The sequence below is a fragment of the Eubalaena glacialis genome, chromosome 3 (assembly GCF_028564815.1).
Source record: "Eubalaena glacialis isolate mEubGla1 chromosome 3, mEubGla1.1.hap2.+ XY, whole genome shotgun sequence".
Taxonomy (NCBI): domain Eukaryota; kingdom Metazoa; phylum Chordata; class Mammalia; order Artiodactyla; family Balaenidae; genus Eubalaena; species Eubalaena glacialis.
In genome coordinates, this window is record NC_083718.1 from 21,449,228 (window position 1) to 21,461,707 (window position 12,480).

Here is a 12,480-nt window from a genome sequence, read left to right on the forward strand (position 1 = left end):
TAACTACTTTTAGCCCTTTGCATTTCCATGTAAATTATAACACAACAGCTGTCAAGTTCTTAAAAAAAAAACACAAAAAACCCTGAAACATCAAATAACAAAAACACTGTTGGGACTGCAGTGAAGTTCAGATCAATTTTAGAAACAGCCACATCTTTACAAATTGCTTCTTCCAACCCATGAACTGGAGTATATCTCTCCATTTATTTAAGACTTCTTAACTTCTCTCAATAAAGTTTTACTGCTTTCTTCACATGGGTCTTACACTTCTCATTGGATTTATTAAACTATATTGATATTTTCTGATATTATTATAAATGTTATTTCATTCTCTAAGCAACTGTTGATTGTTTATAGAGATAAAATCAATTCTTTTTTGGTACATAATTTTTAAAAAATCAAGGTACAATTCACATACATTATATTAGTTTCAAGTATACAACATGATTTGATATTTGTACATTGCAAAATGATCACAATAAGTCTATAGAATCAATTTTTATGTACAGATTTTACATCCAGGAACCATGCTAAACTCTCTATCTTTTTTTTTTTTAATTTTATTTTATTTATTTACTTTTGGCTGCATTGGGTCTTCGTTGCTGTGTGCAGGCTTTCTCTAGTTGTGGCGAGTGGGGGCTACTCTTCGTTGCGGTGCGCAGGCTTCTCATTGCAGTGGCTTCGCTTGTTGCGGAGCACAGGCTCTAGGTGCGCGGGCTTCAGTAGTTGTGGCTCGCGGGCTCTAGAGCGCAGGCTCAGTAGTTGTGGCCCACGGGCTTGGTTGCTCTGCGGCATGTGGGATCTTCCCGGACCAGGGCTCGAACCCGTGTCCCCTGAATTGGCAGGTGGATTCTTAACCACTGGACCACCAGGAAGCCCCTCTCTTACTATTTCTAATTATTTACCTATAGGCGCTTTTGCATGTTCTACACACATATTCATAAAATCTACAAATAATTTTTATCTTTTATTTCTGTTTTCGGTCCTAGTGCACTGATGAAAAGAGGTCATAGTAGGCACTATGTCTTGTTATTGATCTGAAAAGGAATGCTTCAAGTACGATTTTGGCTCAAAGCATCCCTTAGAGAACACCCAGAGAACTGATCTGTTCTCAGTCTGCTAGAATTTTTAAAAATCAGGAAGCGATTTAGAATTTAAACCTTTCTGCATCTATTCAGAGGACTATGAGATTTTCCTCCTTAATCTGCTCATGTGAATTGCCTTGATATATTTTACTTATTGAACAACATGTTCTGAAAAATCATCAGTTCATGGAGATTTTCCTGATTATTATCTATAGTATTCTATAGTATTATTCAGCCAACCTACATATGGCAGTTAGGTTGTTTCTAATACTTTATTACTACAGATTACACCATAATAAACAACCTGGCATATGTGCAAATATTTTCTTCATATTATTAGAGGTGTATCTTGAGAATAAATTCCTAGAAGTGAGATTGCTGGGCCTAAGAGTAAATGTGTACTTGTGCTGTTATTGTTAAGCATTGCTGAATTCCCCTCCAAAGGGACTGTACTATTTTGTACTCCTACCAGTGATGAATGAGCATCTGTCACAGCCTAAGCAACAGCAGTTTTAGTTTGCGTGTCTCTTATTATAAGTTGAGCATCTGTTCATATGTTTAAGGGCTATTTGTACATCTTTGTGTGTCTGTAGGTACGTGTGTACTGTCTGTTCATGTCTTTTGCCCAGTCTTTTAATGTGCTTGTTCGTCTTCGTTGTCGCAACTTAAAATTTGTATTTCTGTATTAAGGATGTTAGCCCCTTGTCTTTTTTACCTTGACTATGGCTTTCTTTCTTTGACAGTCAAAAGGTGATTTCTTATCCAATATTCAAAGTCAATGATATGAGACTATGTTTTTCCCAAGTGAACATTAAAACTGGTTTCTACCTTTGGATGAATCAGTTCATCATCTATAACTGTCTAGCTCTTTTAGTTGAAATGAATGAATGGGATGACATTTCTTTCCTCATTACCAACAAACCTTTTTGCCTCAGACCACACTAAAATCTAATCTAACTACTAAATATATTTCTAACAATTCAATACAAAGGCAGTGATTTCAAGCTGCAAGTTAATTTATTCAGCTTCATTATTCCATAATTCAAGGTAGTATGAAAACATTCCATCATGAAGGTTCAGTTTCACCCTCATTATACCTATTAAAGAGTATCTGCAAGCTGACTATAAAATGAAGACTACAAATGATATAAAAAGGTGAATATTCAAGGTATTTCATGATGGTTTCCAAGGTACTCTCTCCCTGTATGACCAACTCCTACACACTCGGAGTGTCAGTTCAAGCTAGATTACCTGTGCTGAACTCCCTTAGCCTTTTTTTTTTTTTTCTCATCCATAATACACTGTGCACATCTCTAACCATAATTATGTACTGTTGGCTTTGTCTTGTTGACTACATAGTAAGCTTCTTGAAAGACAAGTCTGGGTAACCACTCATTTTTTTATTGTTTGGCATTAGTAATAAACAGATCTTTTTTGAATTAATGTATTGTTGAATAAATAAATGAATTTCACAGCTCTAAAGGTTATATTATGTTCTAGTAAACAAATGGCTAGATAATATATATTATATATGTATCGATGCACTCTTATATGACATGTGCGTGAAAGAAGATAAAACACGAGCATAATACCATACCACCTGCAGCTCCTGGGTTAGATGAGAAAGGTAGCACGTTTGTGTATCAAAGGTAAAACCATATGATAATCAGAAATCAAAGCACTACATTAAAAGAAGATTTCTAAATGAACAATTAAAATATTCAACTATATAAAGTAATAGGAGAACAAGCAACTATACTTGTAAAACTTGAAGACTGTAATCAGGATAAGAAAAGAAATCATCATACATGATCTGGTATAGACTAAGCTTTTCCAGCTAGAACTAAATAATTTGCTATTAAATCTAGAGCAAGGATCAAAAATAACAAATGTTCTTCTATGTGGTAGCACTGCATAAACAACAGATAATCAATGCTTACAGAACACTTAACTACGTGCCAGGCAATGTTCTAATCCTTTATATGTGTCAACTCATTTAATCCTCACAATAATTCTATGATACAGGTGTTAATGTCAGTCCCATTTAGTTAGTAGAAGGTGAAAACTGGGGCACAGAAAAGTTAGGTAACTTGTCCATTATCACACAGTAGTCTGACCCTAGAGTCCATGCTTCTAACTGCCATATCCCATTTGCCCCTTTCGTAATTTAATTGTCCACAAAGCCTAAAAAGGACCTGCAGGATAATCTGCATCTCAAGGTCCTTAAGGTAAGTCCCTTTGCCATGTAACATACATGCTCACAGGCTCCGGGGATTGGAATATGGATGTCTTCGGGGCGCCATACAGCTAACTGCCTAAACCAGGATTTCTCAAGCAGGTCTCCGCAGCATCCTAGGGGTGTGCTGGAGCTGCGGCTAGGAGCTCCGCAGAAGAGAGTGATTAAGAAGGAATAAATGCCACCTGAACTTTGTGCGCTGAGCAACGCGTGTTCACTGTGATGGACAGAGACTGGGCAGTCCCTACGGCAACTCTACTACGGGTCTTTGAGCCTCATATGGCAATGGGCAGTAGGACCACGCTCATCTGGTTGGATCCATTTTCAGTTTTTCATGCGAGAAAGGGGCAGCCAATGGCAGCTGGTAAGCTCTACAGTGCATGGAGGAAGGCAGTCCGGTGCTGTCAGCCTCTTCTGATTTACCTGCCCTACCTCCCCAGTGTACCACCAACTGGAGCAAACGTGTCCTACTGCTGTCAAAGAAAACTGGGGGGAATTATTTGATTCAATGTGGCTTCTGAAGAAGAGGTATGAGCTAGGAGAGGAGGATTCCAAACCTAAGCCTACAGATGCTTCTGATAAGGTAACAACAACAAATCACAAGCTCCAGGGTCATTTTACTGCACTAGGGCAATAGGGGACACACCAAAGTCCACCTTGATGATGAAAACTATTTATCAATACGTTGTATTTGGACCAGTAATCCAAGTTGTCCTATTCCATAGTGCATCAACTGTGGAAGACAATTTATGAACGCAGCTATGGCTCCAGAAACATTAAAAAAATCTCTTAACTACAAATCACAACCATTGACAAGGTGCTAATATTTTGGGGTTCTAATAGCCATTTAAAATAAACAGAGTAAAGGGAACTCTCTTGCACTGTTGGTGGAAATGTAAATTGATACAGCCACTATGGAGAACAGTATGGAGATTCCTTAAAAAACTAAAAATAGAACTACCATATGACCCAGCAATCCCACTACTGGGCATATACCCTGAGAAAACCATAATTCAAAGAGTCATGTACCACAGTGTTCACTGCAGCACTATTTACAATAGCCAGGACACGGAAGCAACCTAGGTGTCCACCGACAGATGAATAAAGATGTGGTATATACAATGGAATATTACTCAGCCATAAAAAGAAACGAAATTGAGTTATCTGTAGTGAGGTGGATGGACCTAGAGTCTGTCATACAGAGTGAAGTAAGTCAGAAAGAGAAAAACAAACACCGTATGCTAACATGTATATATGGAATCTAAAAAAAAAACAAAAAACAAAAAAACAATGGTTCTGAAGAACCCAGGGGCAGAAGCGGAGGAGCAGCTGCAGCCCCTCGTCCTTCACCTACAACTCCTCTGTTCCAAGGGAAGCTGATAACACTGCAGAACCTAACGTAAGGAGGATCTCTTCACATGGACCGGTTGTTTCTCTGTATGGGGCCAAGACACTCTGGAAGAGAGAGATTTCAGAGAACCAGACTAGGAATGGACCGCCAGCCCAGAGACCAGGAGTCTGTGTGTTAAGTCCACAGAAGAAAACAGAGGTTACATGGAAACTGAAGTCAATGAAGTCCTTTAAGACCCTGTCCTCACACGATTTTTCTTTCCGGTCTAAAATGAAAAATGGCATGATGGCCTTTGTTCCAAAACAGTAGTATATCATCACCTAGACAAGACTCCTAAAGAGGCAATGCCTTTTTGGATAATTACTGAGGATTATATCTTTTGAAAACACTGTGATTTGAGTTTGCTTATTAAGTAACTTTATTTGCTTGACGTTTTATGTGATATTGTACAGATGTTCCCACGGGCGTTGGTTCTAAAATAAGAGGTGAGTTGGTCCTTATTTTGCCTTAGTGCTTCGGAAATTAAACATCGTTAACAAGGAGTATATTAATTTTTTATCCACACTTAGAGCAGAGTTCAATCAGGTGTCCAAAATGTAGACTAAGCAATATCATATATATGTGATAATACATATAATCTTGTTAGTTTTCACTGCTTTAAATTTATAATACTTGTAACTAAACTCACATATCTAGTACTATTGACACAGATTCTGTCATCTGAATTTCTTTTTTTTTTAAATTAATTAATTATTTATTTATTTAGGCTGTACCGGGTCTTAGTTGTGGCATGTGGGCTTCTTAGTTGCAGCATGTGGATTCTTAGTTGCGGCATATGGGTTTCCTAGTTGCGGCATGCAAACTCTTAGTTGCAGCATGCATGCGGGATCTAGTTCCCCAACCAGGGATCAAACCCAGGCCCCCTGCATTGGGAGCACGGAGTCTTACCCACTGGACCACCAGGGAAATCCCTGTCATCCAAAATTTTTTAAGTGCACATTTCTTTGTCCTGCTAAAGCATGATAAAAAAAAAGGGACATACATGCTAATACTTTCCATTTAAGTAGCATTATTTTTCTTTCAAGAAAAATACTTTAGTTATTCTGGGATAATTTTAAACACGATTTAAGATAATGATATTGATCAGACCAGCCACAATATTTGGTAGATAGGTAACACATTAAATGTGTCTTCAAATTCTGGCAATAGATAATCTTTGCAACTGACATTGCAGGTAGATAAAAAGTTATGGAGGGACCATTTACTTGTTTTGAAATACTGAATTCAATTTAGAAGTAGAAATTGTGGTAAAACATTAAAATACACATACAAGTTCTTTTAGCAAGTAATTTATTGTCTAGCAGTTGAGGAAAATGGGTTCCTCTGAGCTTTCACGAAAAAGAGTTTGAAAAACTGTAAGACGTTTGTTCGTGTTTAAAATTGCTTTAAAAGTTTGAAAAAAAATCTTAGGGGCCATTATCATTTAAATAATATTGTATCTAGGTCTATGAAATTAAAATTATAACTGATTGAAGTTGTTTGCATACATAAAGAGTATACCAGTGTCACTATCACGTTTTGGGAAAAAAAATAATAAACACACATCCACAAAGTCTAGAAGGAGTCAGTGGGCATGTGCTTCATGTAGAAATGCTAGTTTAAAAAGGGCAATCCATCATTCCCTACAGCAAGCAAGGAAGAGTTCCCCACAGGTGTCTGAGTTGAAAGGTTGAATTGCCAGAGTACTTTCAAAAAAGAGTAGGCCAGATGTTGCTGGGTGCTTTGAAGATGAGGGCTGCAGGATGTAGCATACTTAACAGACATTTCATATGAACCAGTCTCTGCAAAGCTCTGAAGAAAACCCTTTAACTTCAAGTGACAGGATTCTTGGATTTAAAAGAAAAGGAATTAACTTGTAAAAGGAAATCCTGAAATATTTCCACGACTGCTTGGGCTTGAGAGAGAGAAAAAATATAAATAAGTCTTACATCTTATTAAAAACCAGTCTGGAGAACAAGAGAAAAAAATCAAAGAGTATTTTCCTTCCCTTTATTATACTAATAAATGCCTGGGTGAGAAACACTTTCTCTGATTCTTCTGCACCGCCTGAGAATTTGAGACTTTTGGAGAAGAAAAAGAACTTAGCGAGCTGTGGTCTAACCGTACCCTTGAGATGATATTCACCGCTGTGCCCCTAGGCATGCTCTGGATTTCTGTGAAAGAAGGATGCCCTGATAGTCATAGGAAAGCAATGAACATTTTGCTGCAATTTTCAACTTCTTATATGTGTGAGCAAGAAAAAACTTCATTTCAGCTGAAAATGAAATTCATGTTTGCTTATTTCTCAAGTTCAACTCAGAATTGAGTACCTGTGCAGGAAAACCCAAGCACAGGTTTCACGCTGAAGAGGTAAATTTCATTCTTTATTTTTAGTTTCAAAAATAAACATGTTTTATGCATATTTAAGCCTATATAAGGGCTCCAAAAAACAACACATTTGTATAATTTTGAAACTGCTAAGCCTATGTTTGAGTTTAATCACGTCATTCAGTAAAAAAATGTTTTTTAAAATCTTGAAAATTGTGTCTTGGCTATTTTTTATTCATATTTCTTGGGTTTATGATTTTAAGAGCTTTATATTCAGCAATGTCAATACATTTTTAGGCCATAAAAAACAGGTTATAAATTTATATCCTTGATTTAAATGAAATCTACCAAGGCTGCCTTTAGAAGAATTAAATCCTACTTTGGCTTAATCCAATTATTTAACAAAAATTTATGATGTTTGCCATATGAGTTTTTTAAATTTTGAAAAGGAAAAAGATTAATATCAAAAAAGGTAAGATAATATCTACCTCCCCCCCCTCCCCCCATTAAAGGCTGGCTAAAAAGTCACTTTCGGTTTTAAATGGGAAAAAACGATTCTGGGTCCTACCACATCTGCACACCATACCTTATTCCTCATTAGCCTCACAGCGGTGGTGGTTACAGACCTGTAGGCATTTGTCAGCACGCATAAACTTGCACACTAAAAAGGGTGAATGTTGTATATGTAAGTGACACCTCAATAAACCTGACTTTTAAAAAAAGTCACAACAAACTTACAGTTCAGTAACTTATATAAAAACAAAGATAATAAACAAAAAGTCACAACAATTCCCAGAACTATCTTGCCACCAAACGCAGACACAGCCTAGGCATAACTAAAATCTTGGATTCTCGCAGAATAACAAAGAAAATAAAACGTTTCCTGCTTTACAGTTAAGTGAAAGGTTAAACGCCATCTTGTTATTTTGATGATGTCAATGAATATACTTTTATGAGTTATTTTTTAATGACACCTATAGGTCGTGGACAATAATGACCCCAAACTAAAAACAGCTAATTAAACTACATGTACTCGTTCAAAAAAGAAATTGAGAGAATAGAAGGGTTCAGCAAGCCTTCTGTACCTCTGAAATGAAATATCACGATGCTATATCAGTTTACAAAAACCTATTCAGTTTGGGCTTACTCTTACATAGCAAATGGATTTAATTTATGGCAGAAGTTTCTTTTCAACTCAGCAACCTGAACCTCATAAAAACCTTGATCTGTATGTTTCATGGCTTACATCATCTGCTTTAAAGATCTTATTTGATACAGAAGTACAGCAAGCGAGCAAACAACCAAGTCAGATAGAAATTTATAGTACTGGAAGCTACGGCAATGATTAATATGTGGTTTTCAAAGGGAATAACAACTATTCAGTTAGTAAAACAGCGAGATAATTTCTCTTACCATCTCAGCAATTTTGAAATTTCCTACATGTATGACAAAAACAAGAAAAATACATCTCTCTTTTCATAAAGCAAGGTACATTAGGAATAATGCCCTATACCAAAGAAACATTATTAACAACAACAGCTACCATCTACAGTAATTTTCCCAATAATCCTACAGTGTAGGTATTGTTATCTCCATTGAAAGATGATGATGATGAGAATAATCACCTCACTAACATTCAGCATATGACAGGTACTGTGCTAAAAGCTTTATATGCTGTACCTTGTTTAGTCTTCACAGGAACCTTATGAGTTAGGCATGATTATCATCCCATTTTATAAATAAAGAAATTGAGGTTCAAACTGGTTTAAGAATAGGTGCAACTAGTAATGGACAGAGGTTAGACTCAAGCCCAGTGTCTGTTGGTTCAAGTCTATGTTGCTCCAACTCCATAATGCCTCCTCCCCAAGGGGCATTATAAACACTGGAATATCACTATTATTACTGTAGTACTTTATTGCACTTCACAGATATCGCATTTTTTACAAATTGAACATCTGCGGTAACCCTGCGTCAAGCAAGCAAGCCAGTCTATTGGCGCCATTTTTCCGACAGCATTTGTTCACTTCGTGTCTCTGTGTCACATTTTGATAATTCTTGCAATATTTCAAACTTTTTCATTATTATTATATTTGTTACAGTGATCTGTGATCAGTGATCTTTGATGTTACCATTGTAACCGCAGATGTGGTGGAAATAGCAAGAGAACTAGAATTAGAAGTGGAGCCTGAAGATGTGACTGAATTGCTGCCATCTCATAAAACTTTAACAGATGAGGAATTGCTTCGTACAGACGAGCAAAGAAAGTGGTTTCTTGAGATGGAATCTACTCCTGGTGAAGATGCTGTGAAGATTGTTAAAATGGCAACAAAAAATTTAGACCATTACAGAGACTTAGTTGATAGACAGTGGCAAGGTTTGAGAGACTTGACTCCAATTTTGAAAGAAGTTCTACTATGGGTGAAGTGCCATTAAATAGCACTGCATGCTAGAGAGAAACTGTGAAAGGAAGAGTCAACCTAGGTGGCAAACTTCACTGTGCTCTTATTTTAAGAAGGTGCCACAGCTGCCCCAACCTTCTGCGACCAGCACCCTGATCAGTCAGCAGCCGTCAACGTTAGATAAAACTCTCCACCAGCAAGAAGGTTACAACTAGCTGAAGGTTCAGATGAGGGCTAGCATTTTTTTAGCAATACAGTTTTTTTCTTTTTTTAATATTTGTTTATTTATTTATTTTTGGCTGCGTCGGGTCTTCGCTGCGGCACAGGGGCTCCTCTCTAGTTGTGGAGCGCGGTTTCCAGAGCGTGCAGGCTCAGTAGTTGCGGTGCGTGGGCTCCAGAGCGCGTGGGCTATGTAGTCACAGCACGAGCTCTCTAGTTGTGGCGCATGGGCTCAGTAGTTGCGGCGCGTGGGCTTAGCTGTCCCACGGCGTGTGGGATCTTAGTTCCCTGACCAGGGATCGAACCCAAGTCCTCTGCGCTGGAAGGCAGTTTCTTAACCACTGGACCACGAAGGAAGTCCCAGCAATAAAGTATTTTTTTAATTAAAGTATGTACCTTGTTTTTTTAGACATAATGCTATCACACACTTAACAGACTATAGTGTACACGTAAGTTTTATATGTACTGGGAAACCAATAAATCTGTGTGACTCGCTTTCTTGCAATACTCACTTTATTGCGGTGGTCTGGAACCAAACCTGCAGCATCTCCAAGGTCTGCCTGTACTTTTATTACCAAGAAAGTTATCAGGATAACACATAAATTGTATCTAACTGTATTTTAAAGCTTCTGGTGTCTATTTTAAAATACATCACAATATATCAGCATATTACACTAAAGTGAACTATTATAGTTTACCAGAAATGAAAACTGTGTACTGTATAAGAACAGAACAGCGTAAAACAGTAATTGGGAGAGGCAAGAAATTTATCCAGGGTGCCTGCCTAGGTTACTGACAGAGAGGGAAGATCTTCTGTAAACAAAAAAGCCTTGCCATACATTATTTGCTTTCCTAAAACAAGATGGGAAGAAAAGGGCATTTGCTCAGTATTCATTCTCCCTGGGTCTGGTTTTAATGACCACAATTTGATTAATTAAAGAAGTACTTACAGCAGTGTACAGTAAAGAGTTAACATAGCAGGCCTGAGACGGTTACTCTTAGAAAGGCCTGAGTACAAGGTCGACCCCTGACTAGAGTCTGGGAATCTGGATTTTGGGAGGGTTCCTACTATCCCCTGATAAGAATGGTCACTGTGCCTAAGTTATTTTTACAAACAACATGGTTTATGCTGAATTATCTGCTTTCCTTCTGGGAGTCTGGAATTTTGGTCAGTGCTAGGCAGAGGGTGTCTATGTGATCAGCCGCCAGTAACAGCTCTGGGCATGGAGTCTCTAATGTGCATCCCGCTTCCCTAGTGGACACTTCACGTGTGTCATTACAGTCTGTCACTAGAGGAATCAAGCACAAGCTATGTGACTCCACTGGAAAAGTACTCTTGGAAGCTTGTACCTGGTTTCCTCCAGACTTCGCTCGTGTACCTTTTCCCTTTGCTGACTTTGTTTTTGTATTCTTTCTCTGGAATAAAGCACAGCTGTGAGTACAATCACATGCTGAGTCCTGTGAGTCCTCCTAGTGAATCTCCGAACCCGAGGGTGGTCTTTGGGACCCCAAAACAGATAGTAAGATACTTTCAGACTATACTTATAAAACAGCTACTGCCCAAAACATGACCATTTGCTTAAGATTGGCATGAACCCTGGAGAGGTTTTACTCTCTACTAGCAAATACCAAAATAAGTTCCAAACACCTTGACCTTGTATTGAGTTAAGTAATGTATATTTTTAACAAGTGATACTCACCGGGAACTCTAGCAGGAAAGGCATCAGGAGACCCTGCTCCAGCACCACCCTCTTCTTCATCTTCTTCAAATTCCAAATTCTCTTCTTCACCAGGTGCTAAAATTCTTCTACATGTGAAAGGACAGAAAAAAGAGTGAGCTACAAAACTAAATATACTAGAGAAGCCGCATAGCTACTCATTTCCTAGGTAAGATGTTGATATAAAAAATGCTGACATAAAATGTTAATATGTTACTACTAATGATATCAGTAAACCAACATTGATATAAAACATCCAGAAATCTCTGAAAAATAGGTATAAAATAAGATGATAGAATAAGAAGACAAATATTGGTGCTTATTTATTTTACCTTAAGGGGACAGGCTGAACATCAAATGGGAATTCTTTATTATATGTAAGAATATTCTTTAGGACTAGAATAAAAAGAGAAAGACATATGAATTATCTCATGAATCAAAATAAACAATTTTATTGTCAATGACTGACTTTTAGTCAATTTTACTATGCCTGTTAATACTTTTTTTAAAATTCCCAATCTTATCATCATCCAGAGCCACAAACCATTGACTATCTTAGCAAAATGAAAATATTCATACTCCAAGTACCAGTAATTTCAGAGTATTGTTAGACCTCCAAGGAGAGTAACTTCTAGAGTCTCAGAGTCCTTATGGAAAATGAACCCCGAAATAGTTCTATGTACAAAGTCCTAGGTGAGACATGGGGCACCAGAGAAGAGAGTAACTCCTCCCTGGAGTATTTAAATTAAAAGATTGGTGTCAAAGATGACCAATGAGAGGGACATGAGCATATCTTATTCTACGTCCTGATTAGACTTCCCCTCAACTCCATAAAACTGGTAAAGTTTATAGTAGTGAGGTTATAATTCTCATATGCATTTTACCATAGTTTATTACATATGTGTAATATATACATACATATATGTACATTTATTCGTACATACACACACACACACACACACACACATACAAACACAAAGAGGGATTTACCCTCAAGAGAAGTCTTCAAACAACATGGTACTACCTCCTGTATTATGGTTGTGGTCAATGACTATATCCTGGCATGTAAACTTAAAGAGAGGTGCTGTATGTAACTTAGTGCTTC

The 12,480-nt window shown here is 37.5% G+C and overlaps 1 protein-coding gene across 2 annotated transcripts in view; it reads right to left on the bottom strand.

The window, feature by feature from the left end:
- AIDA (axin interactor, dorsalization associated) overlaps nt 1–12,480 on the bottom strand; it is a 41,722-nt gene that overhangs the window by 9,357 nt on the left and 19,885 nt on the right. For both annotated transcript variants that reach the window (XM_061187318.1, XM_061187319.1), the window contains exons 5-6: nt 11,708–11,771; nt 11,358–11,464 (exon numbers count right to left, since the gene is read on the bottom strand). In XM_061187318.1, the coding sequence (XP_061043301.1) occupies nt 11,358–11,464; nt 11,708–11,771 (171 nt within the window). The remainder of the gene's footprint in view (nt 1–11,357; nt 11,465–11,707; nt 11,772–12,480) is intronic.